This window comes from Oncorhynchus nerka, linkage group LG20, assembly GCF_034236695.1.
Source record: "Oncorhynchus nerka isolate Pitt River linkage group LG20, Oner_Uvic_2.0, whole genome shotgun sequence".
Taxonomy (NCBI): domain Eukaryota; kingdom Metazoa; phylum Chordata; class Actinopteri; order Salmoniformes; family Salmonidae; genus Oncorhynchus; species Oncorhynchus nerka.
Window position 1 is genome coordinate 42,700,511 of NC_088415.1, and position 16,568 is coordinate 42,717,078.

At 44.6% G+C, this 16,568-nt stretch overlaps 1 protein-coding gene across 1 annotated transcript in view; it reads right to left on the minus strand.

Moving 5' to 3' along the window:
• Nucleotides 1-4,593: 4,593 nt before the first annotated feature.
• LOC115102687 (E3 ubiquitin-protein ligase HUWE1-like) overlaps nucleotides 4,594-16,568 on the minus strand; it is an 87,909-nt gene continuing 75,934 nt past the window's right edge. The window contains exons 75-87 of the mRNA XM_065006058.1: nucleotides 12,613-12,815; nucleotides 12,126-12,343; nucleotides 11,153-11,255; nucleotides 10,298-10,447; nucleotides 9,789-10,034; nucleotides 9,395-9,512; nucleotides 8,996-9,136; nucleotides 8,532-8,819; nucleotides 8,166-8,271; nucleotides 7,461-7,578; nucleotides 6,941-7,122; nucleotides 6,286-6,476; nucleotides 4,594-5,483 (exon numbers count right to left, since the gene is read on the minus strand). Coding sequence (XP_064862130.1) covers nucleotides 5,381-5,483; nucleotides 6,286-6,476; nucleotides 6,941-7,122; nucleotides 7,461-7,578; nucleotides 8,166-8,271; nucleotides 8,532-8,819; nucleotides 8,996-9,136; nucleotides 9,395-9,512; nucleotides 9,789-10,034; nucleotides 10,298-10,447; nucleotides 11,153-11,255; nucleotides 12,126-12,343; nucleotides 12,613-12,815 — 2,167 coding nt within the window. The 3' untranslated portion in view covers nucleotides 4,594-5,380. The remainder of the gene's footprint in view (nucleotides 5,484-6,285; nucleotides 6,477-6,940; nucleotides 7,123-7,460; nucleotides 7,579-8,165; nucleotides 8,272-8,531; nucleotides 8,820-8,995; nucleotides 9,137-9,394; nucleotides 9,513-9,788; nucleotides 10,035-10,297; nucleotides 10,448-11,152; nucleotides 11,256-12,125; nucleotides 12,344-12,612; nucleotides 12,816-16,568) is intronic.

Genomic DNA, 16,568 nt, shown 5'->3' on the forward strand with positions numbered 1-16,568 from the left:
ACACACGTGTCCATTGTGTCCATTACAATCTATGCAAGAATCTGAATGCATGATTTGTCACCAACTTGAAAACGTGAATAAAACAATAAATACATTATAAACCATACATACATACGGTGTGCTACAGCAGAAAGGACAGCACGATATACAGAAAATATCCACATATTTTGATAGGAACGCACACATTGTCAAGGTCCAATTTGTAAGGAAAACAACCATGATGGCAATGTGGGTGTGTCGTGAAAATGTTTGTGCAAGGCCTGTTTTGACTAGAGATGTGCAATGTCCTCATACTTGGGAAACACTAAGGAAAGTGCTTGGACTCTCGTTAAAAAGAGAAGTTTGTCCGGATCAGTAAAGCCTCATAAATAAATGGTCTGCAACCAGTAAAGCCTCATACATAAATTGTCCGCAACAGTGAAATGGGCTACTTCTTATGTGAATTAATGAGGAGGAACAGGCCTCAATTCAAACTGTTGTTAGAAAATACAACTTGTTAGAAAATAATTTGAATTTGACATGTTGAAACATAGCCTATAGATAACTAGCAGGCAACATGCCTTGGTTTGAGGGCTGCGTGGGTAACTGTCCTGTTGCTTAACAATCACTTTTTGGAACAGTGAGAGAATTTCCCGACATCATGGGCATGAAAGAAAACTCAGGCAGGGAAGAAGGTTACATTCTGACCCCTGACCAGAACGCACGAATGTTGATTTTGTCCACCCACACCAGATGCAATCAGGACATGCAGGTTGAAATATCAAAAACTCTGAACCAACTATATTAATTTGGGACAGGTCAAACAACATGAAACATTTATGGCAATTTAGCTAGCTTGCTGTTGCTAGCTAATTTGTCCTGGGATATAAACATTGGGTTATTTTACCTGAAATGCGCAAAGTCCTCTACTCTTGACATTTCATCCACAGATAATAGGGTAAACCGAGTTTGTTTCTAGTAATCTCTCCTCCTTCAGGCTTCTTCTTGTTTTTTGGACTTTATATTGTGCTTGGCAACCAATTTTAAGGTGCACTACCAACTGGACTGGAGTGTGGATCTCAGTTCATCTTTCAATCACCCACGTGGGTATATGCTCCTAAAAACCAATTAGGAGATTTGAGGCGGGACTTGCAGCAGGTCAAGCTCGTTGATGTGGATGCGAGCGGTGTGGTCAGCATGTTTTAACCTCATAGTCATTGCATCACTTCAAATCCAAAGTACTGTAGTACAGAGCTAAAACAACAACAAATGGTCAATGTCCAAATACCTTTAACATGTATTCACTTAGGAATGTGAATCCTCTCATCCTTGAAGACATCACAGGTAGATGGATAGTAAAACGAGATTCTACACAAGGCTACCAACCTGTCAGATCAGTGTTTGTTTCTTTATAGCCTATATAACCTATCATCATTGATCTAATAGGCCTATATTTACGTTGCCTTCAGAAAGTATTCATACCCCTTAACCTATTTCACATTTTGTTCTGTTACAGCCAGAATTCAAAATGGATTAAATAGATTTTTTTTTTACACACAATACATATTGACAAACATGAAAATTAAAAGCTTTAATATCTTGAGTCAATAAGTATTCAACCTCTTTATGACAAGCGTAAATAAGTTCAGCTCTCCTGTGTATATATAATTTACTTTATTCTAAAGACTTTATTCTCAATTTTTGTTCTTTATTCTCTAAATATTGCTACTTTTATAAGTACTATACATGAGAAACACATCATTAAAATACCAACATAAACTGTCTTAATAGGGGGGAAAAGAGGAAGGGAAGCGCTGATAAGGTACACTAGTAGGTTTTGGTAGACAGAAGTTGCTCTTTGGTAAAAGGGGTAAATTCGGAATCAAAAAGGAGGACCAAGGCACTCTTCATATAATTAATTAAATGCCTTTATTTGTATGTCATGTTTACTGGAAACAAAGTTTTAAAAATCTGACGCGTTTCGGCTGCATGGCCTGCTGACACCACCACAAGCCACCAGAACAGTCCTTGGCATATATTCTACAAGTGTCTTGAAAATGCTGTCTCAGGCTCCACTCCAGAATCTCCCATAAATTGGGTTGAGATCTGGTGACCGAGACACAAACCCCTTTAAATCCACTATGCTCCTTTGAGATCCCACTTTAAAAGTCACGGCGCTCTCTGCTTCTAGCCATGTTAGCCAAAATAATAGGCAACTGGACATTTTTAAGCATGCTGGGATGTTAATTGTTTAATTTACTCAGGAACCACACCTGTGTGGAAGTACCTGCTTTCAATATACTTTGTATCCCTTTACTCAAGTGTTTCCTTTAGTTTGGCAGTTACCTCTATAACTGCAATTGTTATCAACATGACACAAAATACATTCTGAAACTGGCAGCACAGTGCAATGGAAAAGGTATGTTTCCTCATCTGCCAGCTCAATCCCAGTATGAAGAGACTAATTATTTTCTACTTTAATTAGTGAAACTAAATCCCCAAGCCGCCACCACACTGTAGCTGATGCCTTCACTTAGTCTAAATCATATGTGGTCCAATACCCTGTGTGTGTGTTTGTGTGTGGCCAGCACTCGAGTACTAAATTGTGACTGGCCCAGGAGGACACCAGAACACGGTTGGTGGGTGACGGTAACTCATCTAAAACCCAAGCTTAGTGTGGGGATCAAATCCCTGCATGATTGAGTGCCTAATTTCATTCACCATGCATGACAGAGCAAGCTTAGAGCACACAGGCAGACATGTGGGGACACACAAACATACAGGGCCGACTCCAACAAGCCAGCAGAGGATGATGGGCTGTATGGGGGGGGTATTCCCTAGAAGCGTACAAAGTACTATGGGAAATTTTCCACGCTAGGCCAGGTAATGGGAGAGAGGAAGAAGAGAATTGTGACAACACGACAGTGCCTTGGTGTAAAAAAAGGATGGGAGAGGGAGGTGGGGTGAGAGGAATGCCAGGAATGAGCTCAATTCCAATGTTCCCCCTTCTCCCCAAAGTGTGCACTCACACACTCAAGGATTTAGGGGCGAGTGCATTCATTGGATTGGTAAAGACTGAGTATCTGCAATATGTCTCACACCAGTCCAACACTTTTAATCCCTTGAAGGAGAGTGCTTGAGTGAATAAGTGCACACTTCAGAAAGATGGGGGTGGATGGTGTAATTAGGCTACTCAAGAGATAACTGCTTCAATTTAGCAGGCTGACCATCCGTCCCTGTCCTGGCATGATGTTGTTATTCCTGACAGCCTTGCCAACTGTAGCTAGGTCCAGGTCCAGACGGCTAGCGGTCTAGTCTCACACGCCAGACACTTCTTGTGTGCTATTTGCCTGTGGACCAGGTTACATTCAGTCGGACCACCAGACACCTCAGACCACATGACCAATCTCTCTCCTCTTCACTTGTCCTTCTGACCACGGGCTGACGAGGAAAACGTCACAATCGCATCACCGAGTCGATGGGAATATCATTAGGAACCAGCTCAAAATGTGACACCACACTGGAGATTGCATTTGTGGTTGTCCCTGTCAACTCCAGAGGACCGCATGATGAATCCTAGAGTGATGCTGCCCATCAATACCTTCATGGGTGAATGAATTAGAACGATATTACAAAATGCCCCGATCAAAATTCCACTCACTGTCACCCGGTCTGTCCAAATGAATGGTCTTGGATTCTAGCATAAATCAAACACCCATCCCTATACTTCTGAAGTCACTCGTTTATATCAGACTCTTGGTCCTGTCAGTTCTCTCAGCAGTGAGTGTGGCGCTGAGATGAGGCCCAGACTGCAGATCAGTAGTACTGCAGGCATATAGTCACTGTCTGTGTGACATGATCAAGGGTAAAGAAAACACAGCTGTGGCTGGAGGACTCGTCATATCTAGTTGCACCAGTCCGTCTGAACAGGACAGAGCTAGCCTGGTTCCAGACCGGTTTGTGCTTTCTGGGCATCATCACAGCGTGACAATGCCCAAAGGAGTTGGGAAGACGGCACAAACAGATCTGGAACCAAGCCAGGACATGAGATGGTGACAGCTCCGGGCGAAGTCAGCCCACTGCTGTTCTCCCGCTGCCTGGTCTGTGCTGCTCCACTCTTTCCTTTCCACAGCCAACCTTCCTGCTCCACTAACACACATCAAAGGCCAGACAGGACTGAGGAGCATGATAAATATACAACCCAAAATAACAGATTTTCCTCTTATGCCAATGAACCAGTTACAAAATGTGTAAAATTGCAATTTTATCTGCTTGTGGAGTGTTGACTTCCGTGGCCTTGTGAGGATGGATTCCAACTGGTCCCACACCTCGACACATTCATGATCTTTGGAAAGGTTCACCATCACTGGTTCAATTTGATCTCCCAGGGAAATCTCAAAACACAATTCAAAGGATGGCCAATCTTCAGAAAGAGATAATCCACATAATGAAACAATCGTCTCCAATTTGCATCAGTGCAGTGACACACTAATAGAAGAGTAACTACCTTTATGATGATGGTATAGTATGATTGGCTATAGTTTGTTTCAGATGACGGCTGATAGGTTACATAAGAATTGGTAAAAAACCATGTTAAAAGAGACAAAATGGGACTCAATTTTATGCATTTATTCATGTAGTTATTTCACTGATTCAAAGGCTCAAGGCTGGGTCAGCGATTTAATAGCCAAAAATACTCTAGATTTTGTGGTTAATTTCTTTATCATCTGCTTTCTTCACTTGTTCTCTTCATTTTTTTTGGACCATCCTTCCATAAAAATGCCACAACTTTGAAAAGTGCATTTCTTCAAAACTTCTTTTTTTCTCCTTCTTTCCCCATAAAAACATTTCCCCCAACTTCAAGGCTTATGAGGTCACAAATTCGCAAACAAGAAACAACCAACATTTTCCCCCAAAGGTTTTATAACCATCCTGTTCAGACACACAAACAACCTTCTCCTTTTTACACAGCCAGAGAAGAACAAAAAAGATTAAACATAAACTCCCAAACCTTTTGTACAGAGAAATCAAACTAAACAGAGAAAATGTATTTTATATTAGTCCATGTTTTTATCCTCTGAATTCACTCCCTCTCAGGTTTCTGGCATTTTAATGTGGGAGGGGAGGGAGATTCACACATACCAGGTACAGGTCTGTGTGTCTATTGACATGAAGCTCTGTGTGTAGTAAGTAATATCAGTCAGTCAGTCCATCATACCACGCTGCTGGTCGGTCTGTTTCTTTATATGGATTAGGAACCAGTTGTATGTCTAGAGGCCATTTTCCCAACAAGTCACCCAGTAATGTCAATGATGGTGCGTCTGTGTGTCATCAGTTTCAATCTTTCAGAGTAGGCAAGATAAATTGTGTGTATATGTTAAGAGTCTCAGTGTGGGTAGGTCTAAGCCAGTCCGAATCCCTCTGAGCATTCCTGAATGGCCAGCAGCAGCATGTGTCTCAATTTCTCGTAGCTCTCGTAGGCTGGGAGGTCCAGCTGGTTAAAGCTATATAGGAGAGAAGGAGAGGTTAGGCAGGAATCAACGACAACTAACAATAGATTGGATATTTTCACCCAATACATGAATGCATGGGGTGAATCTCCAGTGTCTCTTCCCCTCAAAACATCAGGGGAAGATAACATAAGAGCACTTCCTTACTTCCCATTTTGAGGAGGACATGAAGCCTAGACTAAGGACTTTTTGATGTGTGTACACTTGTGTTATTTACCAGGTGTGAGCTGTGTGGGTGTATATTTCTTTACCAGGTGTGAGCCGTGTGGGTGTACATTTCTTTACCAGGTGTGAGCCGTGTGGGTGTACATTTCTTTACCAGGTGTGAGCTGTGTGGGTGTACATTTCTTTACCAGGTGTGAGCTGTGTGGGTGTACATTTCTTTACCAGGTGTGAGCTGTGTGAGGTGTACATTTCTTTACCAGGTGTGAGCTGTGTGGGTGTACATTTCTTTACCAGGTGTGAGCTGTGTGAGTGTACATTTCTTTACCAGGTGTGAGCTGTGTGGGTGTACATTTCTTTACCAGGTGTGAGCTGTGTGGGTGTACATTTCTTTACCAGGTGTGAGCTGTGTGGGTGTACATTTCTTTACCAGGTGTGAGCTGTGTGGTTGTACATTTCTTTACCAGGTGTGAGCCGTGTGGGTGTACATTTCTTTACCAGGTGTGAGCCGTGTGGGTGTACATTTCTTTACCAGGTGTGAGCCGTGTGGGTGTACATTTCTTTACCAGGTGTGAGCTGTGTGGGTGTACATTTCTTTACCAGGTGTGAGCTGTGTGGGTGTATATTACTTTACCAGGTGTGAGCTGACGGTAGGCGGTCGGTGGAGCGGTCGTCGCGGTGGATCTGGAACTTCTGTATTCCGTTCATGCCCTCCAGCGCGGCGAAGCCCTGCAGAGGAACCTTGGACGTGCCCGTCACGAACTGCAGGAACTTGGCTCTGTCCGCCTGGTCGAAGGAACGCAGGGCCCGCCAGAACCACTGGATCTGAGGTGAGAAACGGTCAGGGTCACACCTACACTACACAGACCAGTAGCACACAACCAATAAATGCATAGTATATAATACAACCAAGAGACCCATCTGGTATGTGTGACATCATTGGTACTGGGTTGTATTCACCAGGCACTAAACTACAGAAAACAGACTGCAAAAGGGAGGGACTACCTGGAACTTGTCCAATAAGATTGCGTTTTCTGTTGCTAAATTATACTACATTTTGCTCTTACGAATACGACCCTTGTGTCTATATGTCTCTGTATGCACTTGTATGGAGCTGGACTGGTACTTGTGGTACTCGGTGTGTGTCTCTACCTGTATGGAGCTAGACTGGTACTTGGTGTGTGTCTCTACCTGTATGGAGCTGGACTGGTACATGTGGTACTCTGTGTGTGTGTCTCGACCTGTATGGAGCTGGACTGGTACTTGTGGTACTTGGTGTGTCTCTCTACCTGTATCGAGCTGGACTGGTACTTGTGGTACTCGGTGTTGGCCTTGAGGTCGTCTATATCTATAGTGGGCAGGCCAGATATGAGCAGCTCCAGCTCCTGCTCTGTGAAGATGGAGATCAGCCTCTTGGGGATGATCTCATAGAAACCCTCCAGATAGGCTGACAGCTGCTTACGGATCGCACCTACAGGAGGAGGAAGAGGGAGTGACCGTGTAGACTAACACACTTACAAAGCTACCATTTTACACAAGTAGTACTTCACTACAAGACTTTCAGCCATGCAACATTTGACAACGTATGCGCCTATTTTACAAGGTTAACTCTAATAAATGTATACCATATACAAAATATGTATATTACTAATTTGGGTGCTTGACTGGATGTTCACAAATGTACTTTTAAATGCTGGGTATCTGTAAAGCATTTTGTGACGAATGCTGATGTAAAAAGGGCCTTCGAAAGTACATTAGATTGATAAATGTGTCAGGTTTCTATGTGTTGGTGTTGTCTCGGGTTCTCACCAGTCATCTTCATCTGACAGACTAGGTGGACGTACTCCTTTTTGTTCTCCTCGGTGACAATGATGTTGCCTCCGTTAGGCTTCAGGTCCCGCACCTCACACACACCAAACTCCTGGACCTGGAGGGGGGGAGAAAGGGGGAGGGAAGGAGAGAGCATGGAGAGAGTTCAGCAGAGCCGCCACAGAATTAAATAGAATCTATGAGGGGTTCACTGACGAAAGCGAAAAGATAAAAAAAGGTCATTTTTAGTCATGGCTGGCATCTGTTAAGTTATAAAAAATCTGAGACTTGCCTATCTTGAGGCACTCAGTCGCATAATTAGCAGTTTTCTGAGTTTTGTTAAAGGGACATTTCCAGAAGTTCAACTTCACATTCATCATGTCCGGCACTACCCCGACCCAACGCATGTGAAAATGACGCGTTTCTACGTTTTGTATTAAAAAAACAACTTTTTTTCCAATGTCATCTTGTGATTTCAACCAATTAGTTGGCAATGCCTACTCGTAATTGGTTGAAATCACATGATGCACACCAGATGATGCCATTGGGAAAACCTTTTAACACAGAGCCCAATTTTCATATGCGTTGGGTCGGGTTAGTGCCGGACATGATGAATGTGAAGTTGAACCTTTTGGAAATGTTCCTTTAGTATAAAAGAGACGAGCGCACACACACACACACACACACCGACACACACGAACGTACCTCAGTGCTAAACGTCAGCTCATAGCCCAGAGTGGAGACATCATTCTCCAGCAGGTAGACAAGGCCCTGGAAGAATGGGTAGTCCTCACTCTCCATGTCTGTGTACCTGAGAACAACATAACACCGGCAGCTAAATCAACTACTGAAACACTCCACAAATTAACAAAACATCTCTTGCTACGTACAAGTACATCTCAATGATCTGAACACCGTTTCCCTTAGTGGGACAAAATAAAAAGTGGTATTGAACTGAACAACAGTTCACAGATGAAGGGTTATACTGAGTACATGTCATTGTATCTGCAGCCGAGAGGTAAGGCGCAGGAACCGCATGTGAAGTAGTGTGTGTGTCCACAGCCCCCCTACCTGACACTCTTGCCCAGGATGTGCTTGTAGAAGCTGCGTGTGAAGTAGCACTCCAGTAGTCGGTTGTCGTAGACGGCCTTGGCCACCACGCGACCTACGAACTTGAAGTAGCTGAGGTGGTTTGGGTTGCAGTGGGACGAGGGGTTAATGGTGTAGGTGACCCTGTCGCCGGGCGAGGTGCGGAACAGGGCGTACATGGCGTTAAACATCTCCCTGGAGATGATCATGTACCACTCTCTCAGCAGACCTCCGGCATCCTGACCCTCCTCCCCTTCAAACACTATGTACCTGGGAGGTGGGGGGGGAATGTAGGTCAGTACACTTGACTGTTATTCTGTCATGTGGAGAAACAGGCAGAGAACAGAGAGAGAAAGAGAAAGAGAGGGACATGAAAAAAATAGACAGATGGAGAGAAAGACAGAAACCATAAGAGACAGAGGAAATAAGAGTCCCCCGTTCCTTACAGTCTGTTCTTCATGTCCTCGGGGCTCTTGCGGTGCAGCTCTCTGTAAGAGTCTTCAAAGACGTGGTCCCTCCTGACGTGGACAGCCATGTCCTCCTTCCTCAGACCCTCGTCCAGACGCTCCAGCTCCTGACGGAAGTATCTGGAGGGAGGGAGTGAAATTAGTAAAGAAAGAACCTACAATGTTATCATGAGAGAGACACGTTCCACCTAAAGGACCAGTGTTCGACCTGGAGCGATCAGGGTTGTGTTCATTAGGGCAAGCAACTGTATTGGAAGTGTTTTGCAACGGAATACAAAATTAGAGCTTGTTTATTGGACAAGTCCAGGATGTCCCTTCCGGTTTCATTCTATTGTCTTCCATTAGGTGCCTAATTAACACTAAAGAAGTCTTCCTTACTTCCGCTTGACGTCAAAGTCGAGGATACGGATGTAGTCGACCAGCACAGCGAAGGGTCCGTCGGCCAGGTGGGTGGTGGACTGACGCAGAATCTGGTTAAGCACGGTGCGGTGAGTCTCTGTAGAGGGAATGAAGGAGGGAGAGAGACAAAGGGAGAGAGAAAGAAAGGAAACATGTCAGTCACATTTTAGGTCTTGAATGATTCAGGCTGAATCTCAACATTTTCCTTGACTCCTCACGTCTCCTCTCCTCGTCACCAAGGAAATCACTGAAGGAAAATATCTGCTTTCCTTTGACGTTTTGAGAGTCTGTGAAGGAGAGTGGATGCAAGGGAAATACATGAGTCACCCCCTGCTATACCCTCCCATCGCTGCTCTCCAGTCCCAAAACTCACCGGCAAAGCGGAGGAACTTCTGTGTGTCGGGAGGCAGGTTGGAGGAAATGTGCATGGAAGAGGGTTCCCTGGAGAAGAAGGGGTCCAGAGAAGAGGGGGTGGCGGGGGTGAGGGGCGCAGGGGACAGGGGGGGAGGCTCATCTTTGATGTGGGACAATTGGCTCTCCCTGGTGTCCCTGACGGGGGGCTTGCTCTCCCTCTCTGTGGCGTGGACCAGGAAGAAGGCCTCCACTGCCGGCTGAAGAACTGAGGGAGAGAGAGAAAGAGGAGGGTGAGCAGACTGCTGAATTCAAGTACCCAAACTCGTCCAATAACACTCATTTTCATTTTTAAAAGTCTTATTTTTAAAATTTTGTGGCCATTAACAAAACCCAGTTCCAATGTTTCATTGCCTGAGTGTACAATCAATACCAGTACTTCTTATACTTTAAGCACATTGGTTCAGGGAGAGGAACATATAGCACCCAGGAAGGTGTAGTAAAACAGTTTGAGGTTTACTACGGTTATACCCAGAACGGCGTGCTGATCATGTGACTCCTCCAGTTCCTTCAGGCACTCCCCGAGCATGTCCCACAGCTCGTCTAACAGAAGCTGCTCGCTTAGCAGGGGGAGGTCTGGGAGACGCTCCTCTGTCTCGGATTGGCCGTTGCCTTCTTCATCTGCATAAGAGAAGTAAATACAAAGCACACGTTAGACTAACTGAACCATGTCAAATTATACCCATGGTATTTATACCATGGTATTTACCTTATAGTTATATTGGCTCTGGCTGCATTCCAGGTCCTATTTTTTTTTAGCAGTTGTGCCGCACATCTCTGACGATGCATCGTTTATCATATGAACTTGGGTCCTGAGACGTTAACATCTTCAGGTGTTATGAGATGTAATAATCTGTGCAGTGTGACTGCAATTGAAGACGTCCTGGAACGCACCCACCGTGTGTTGTGGTTAATGGCCCAATGCAGCCATTTTATATCGACATTAAGTACCTTACATTTCCATTCAAATGGGCAAAAATAGTTTTTTAGCATAAGAACTTCCTCAAGCAATAATTTCACTAGGACTGTCTGGGAATGGTCTGAGCGGGAGGGGAAAACCAGCTGTTATTGGCAGAAAGGTCTAGAACTTTTTGTTATTGGCCAATTAACCGCATGGTGACATCACCATAGAAAAACGAAAGTACCGCCCATGCAAACCTGCTGATCAGAAGATCCGGTGTAGATTTTCAACCAGCAGGAAATAACACTGATCAAATGTTCACACACTTTAACAGTGTTCGTTTCTTTGGCCGTTGTACAATATGATGCAAAACACAGGAAAAACTTTACGTGATTAGTGATGCCGTAGTTTAACGGCAGTCTTACCCAGGGGTGCTGGGTCCTGCTCCAGAGGGGATGGCTGGTCTACATCCATGGGAGACTCATCCCTCTGGGCTGCCTGGGGCTCCGACACTGACCCTACCTCCGACTGGAGAAGAAATGGTAGGGGGAGGGTAGGATGACAAAAGTAGGTGCAGAGAGAGGGAATATTTGGGCAGATGGGAAGAGCGAAAGAGACAGAAATGTGATCAATATAAAATGGCAGACAGTTTACTGGAAAAATGAGGGTACCATGCTGATGCATGATGACATTGACATCCTCATAAACCTGCAGACAGAGAGGGGGCGACTGGGAGGGGCTAGAAGCATGAAGCCATGACAGCTAGCCAATACAGACCTCATCACATCATACAGTAGAGAAAGCAGGCAGCACCTCCATTCCAGAGCTGGCTTCAAACACTATTTGAAACCTTCCAAATAATTTCAGCATCTGTTCTAGCCTGCCTGGTCATTCCAATACTGAATGCAGTGGAGATTTGGCATATCTCCCATCTCCGTCTGTTTTCAGCTTTCATCATGTCAGCGGTATGGAGGTTGTCGGTGTGAGATTGCGGGCTGTACGATAGGCTGATTTCAAATGCACTGATGGTGTCAGTAGCAGTGTGTCGGTATCCGTGTTTGGAGTAAGATCAATATGCATGGAAATGTAATCGATAGTGTGAGCATATGGTGAGTATGAATGTAAATCAGACCTTGGTTAAAACAGTATTTGCTTTCTTTTAAATACTTCAGCTACACTTGAATGAGTGTGCCTGATAGAATGGAACCAATGCTAAAAGTGCAAAAAACACCCATCTGGTACTATTTGAACCCAGGTCTAATGAATAAGCATGTAGTCAGTATGCATCATTTAGTCAACAGCAAATGTGTGCTTGTGTGGATCAATAGGCATGTAGTCATGTTTGCTCAGAAGCAGCAGTAGTCGGTCAGTGCGTGCGTTGCGGCCCATCATGCTAACCGTTGCAGCGCTCGCCGTGGCGGGGGCAGGGGGGGCAGCGGCGGGGGCATGGGAGGCAGCCACGGAGGATCCGGCGACAGAGGCGGAAGGCGGGGGTGCCTGCTGGAGGCGGCGTGCCCGCTGCCCCTCTCTCACCATCTGGATGATGGCGTCAGCCTCGGCTTCAAGCTGACGTACCGCTGCTTGGATACTGCTGGCAGAGCCCAGACTGGTGGAGCCTGGACACACAGGAGACCAGTTACATAACACTGACCCAGAGCAGAGAAAATCTAGACTAGAGAAGCTGACATTCCTGATTAAAATCAGGAAAATAACAACCTTCCCAGAGAAAGCTGTCAACCAGTCATGTTAACTTGTTCCTAATTTAAAAACAAACATTTTTCATATATTAGTTCTAAAATGAACAGACTGATGACTCTAGCCATTCCTATGAATGATTTTGCCGTGTGTATGTGGGAGCGTGTGTAGTAGTGTACGGTTGTCCTACCTAGTCGTCCGGTCTGCTTGGCCTTCTTGTTGGCGCGGCGCGTGTCCTCTCGGAGTTGGATGATGACCTGCAGAACCCGCAGGAAGAACTTCTGGGTGGACGTCTTCGAGGTCAGGGAGGACATGCAGGGCAGCTGCAGCTCCCGCCCGCCCAGCGTCCGCTTCTGGGCTGCAACGATCACCACGCTCTCCGAGCCGTCGAACCTGCGCCCCCGCCAGCACGCGATGACGGGCGACAAGGCGAAGTACAGTCATTATACAGAAACAGACCAGTGGTAGAGTAGTAGGCAAAAGTTGTGGCTTAAATGATCAGACAGACGGATTGTCGAGTAAATGAAACGTTACAATTGCCGCCTTGCATTTCTTAACTTTTTGAGCATCATGACCATGTAAAACTAAAATTAAGATATTCTTTCTGTTTCAAGCCTTGCTTTGTGGTTTTCCTATTTCTTAACACCGTGTGGGTCTCTATTCTCCCACCTGAAAGTGTGTGTCGTATTTAACCAAACCTGAATAGGTCAAGTTGACACTAGGAGAGAACCAGTGATGACTAACCATTAACATGAAACTGTAATCTCCAGAGAGCCGTGTCTTTATGAGAGCTAAATGTCAACTTAATCACAAAGCCGCCTCTAAAAGGCTGCTCCAACAGGATACTGTCATTAATACTGTGCATTTAGCCTCAAGATACTGAAATCCTCTACAAGTAATCACTTCACAGTCTTCCTTGTCCTACTATGTAGCTACTTGAGTTAATAGACACTTAGCTTAATCTGTGTCTAGCAAACTGGCCTAACTGAAAACCCTACCTCTAAAATGTAAAGTGATGTTTAGTCTAGTAATTAGTACAATACCAGTATAGCAATATTTTTTCCAGGGCAAAAATTCAAACACGAAGTAGACCAAACTCTTAGATCGTTTAAAAACCTTCTGTATCTAAAATATTGTGTGCTATAACTTTCGAGGCTGTTTTCCTTAAGCCGTTTTGTTCCCTTTACACCAGTGGTTCTTAACCTGGGTTCGATCGAACGGCGGAGGTCAAGACACACATCCGACTCATATGATTCGTGATGACACACCCCGCTTGGCCATCATTGGCTGCAGGTGATCACGCTACATCGCTTGGCCTATCTGTGCTGCAGGGAATTTGGTGCGCTCAGTAGTCGACTTGTGAGTGTCGTGATGGTATGTCTTGTGATTTCTTTCTTAATATTTTAATCCCTTCATACTTACTATGTCGAGCAAAAAAAAGAAAGTGGTCGGAAGAATATGTACAATATGGATTCACATGTATAACGGAACATGATGGGAGTCAGCGTCCTAACTGCATGATTTGCAATGCCAAGTTGAGTAATTCTAGTCTAGCACCGGCAAAACTAAGAACACTTCCTTAAGCTGCATGGAGATGGAAAATACAAGAACACAACGCTCGCTGAATTCAAGGTGAAGAGAGACAGATTCGATGAAAAGGCTACTCTGCCTGTTCTCGGCTTTGTACCCATCAACAAACCGATCCTCACAGCATCGTACGAAGTTGCTTACCTGATCGCAAAGCAGGGCAAATCACACCATTGGTGAAACACTCATAAAACCAGCTGTGTTGAAGATGGCAAATATCATGCTGGGAAAAGAGGCTGAAGTTAAGTTATCCCAAATTCCTCTTTCAAATGACACCATCAGCGACAGAATAGAGGACATGAGCAAAGACATCTTGGCTCAAGTAGTTGCAGATCTGATTTCAAGCCCGGCAAAATTCAGCCTTCAACTCGACGAGACCACAGACGTTTCCAATCTAAGCCAGCTTGCTGTATTTGTGCACTATGTGAAAGACGACGTGATAAAAGGAAGATGTTTTATTTTGTAAGCCTCTTACAACAACAACTAAGGCAGCCGATGTGAAGAAACTTGTGGATGACTTCTTCAAAGACAACAATCTTTCGTAGGATATGGTTTCTGCGGTTTGTTCGGACGGAGCTCCAGTCATGCTGGGAAGAAAGTCTGGTTTTGGTGCGCTAGTGAAAGCCGATGCACCACACATCATTGTTACGCATTGTATTCTGCACAGGCATGCGTTGGAAACAAAAACCTTGCCTCCAAAACTGGCAGAAGTATTAAAAAATTGTAGTGGAATGCGTGAACTATGTGCAAACTAGTGCTCTGAGGCACCGCATCTTCAGTGAGCTGTGTAAAGAAATGGGCTCTGAATTCGAGGTACTTCTGTACCATTCTAACGTTCGGTGGTTATCCCGAGGACAGGTGCTGAATCGTGTTTTTGCCGTGCGTGTGGAATTAGCCCTGTTTTTGCAAGAGCACCAACATTGTCATGCAGATTGCTACAACAATTTTGAGTTCATTCTCATTTTAGCGTACATGGCTGATATCTTCGTAGCTCTCAATCATCTCAATCAAAAGATGCAGGGCGGTGGAGTCAACATCATCGAAGCGGAGGAAAACCTGAAAGCTTTTCAAAAAATGCTACCGTTATGGAAACGACGAACAGAGAACGATAACTTCGCAAACTTTCCCCTGCTGGACGACTGTGTAAGTAAGATCGAAGATGTATCTGGAATCGGAGACATTTCTGTACCCGCGAAACTGAAGCAAGCAATTGCCACGCACTTAGATGAGCTTGCAAAGTCTCTCGACGGATACTTCCCTACAAGAGAGTCATATCCAGCATGGGTGAGACAGCCGTTCACGTTTAGTGTTGAGACAACAGATGTCAATGATGAATACCTCAATGAAATCATTGAAATTCAGCAGAGCCAGGTTCAACAGCAACTCTTCAGAACAACAACGCTTTCAACATTTGGTGTCAACAAATGGTAACATACCCTGTTATTGCTAAGAAAGCTCTCGAGATTTTCATACCGTTTGTTACAACATATCTTTGCGAGCAATCCTTTTCAAGGATGCTGGACATAAAAACAAAGAAAAGGAACAGACCTTGTTGCGAAAATGACATGAGAGTGGCACTTGCCAAGGTGAAGCCGCGCAGTAAATATTCATTATTATGTTTTTGTTTTTGTGTGAAAATCATGTTTTGATGATTTTGTTCTTTGAACACAGTGATGTTGACGCACGGTTCATTTTGTGCACCAGTAAAATATATACCTATGTTTTGAATTTGAAAAAATCATATTTTATTTTTCCAATTAAGGGTTCGGTGAATGCGCATATGAAACTGGTGGGGTTCAGTACCTCCAACAAGGTTAAGAACCACTGCTTTACACGATAATAACGAGTATCACGATACTGGTATTACCCCGGCCCTACTAGGAGGGGGCTTAATCTGGGTCCAGAAATGCAGCTGGTACTATTTTCCTCCCCAGTCCCCCCCTCTCTTCACCTGCTAGAGTTTGCCCCTAACCCCTGACTATCTCAGAACTTCTCTCCTCACCTGCTAGAGTTTACCCCTAACCCCTGGCTATCTCAGAACTTCTCTCCTCACCTGCTAGAGTTTGCCCCTAACCCCTGACTATCTCAGAACTTCTCTCTCTTCACCTGCTAGAGCCTGCCCCTAACCCCTGGCTATCTCAGAACTTCTCTCTTCACCTGCTAGTGTCGTGGAAGATTCAGAATTTGTTGGTAACATATGTAAGATGTTTTATATTTCATCAAATGTGTGTAAGTTACTTCTCATCAGAATGGTATTTTTAATAATACTGTGGCGGGGTTGCAGTTATCTGTTCTATGTCAAGACTAAGTTGCATGGGCCGCTGAGAGGGGAGAGGTCAAAGTGTCATCATGTGTAAACATATCTTTTACTCCCTACCTTTTTCTTGTGGGGAAAGGAGGGTGGCAGTGTCTGGAATCATTCTATGCTCCCTCTAATGTTGTTTCTATCTTAACCTATAGCCTCATTCTCCTCTCCGTAAGCTTGTCCAGGTTTGGTTGTATTTAGAGTTGGTTGTATCTAAATGACAATTTGATATATGCCTGTTGATTTGGAGGATT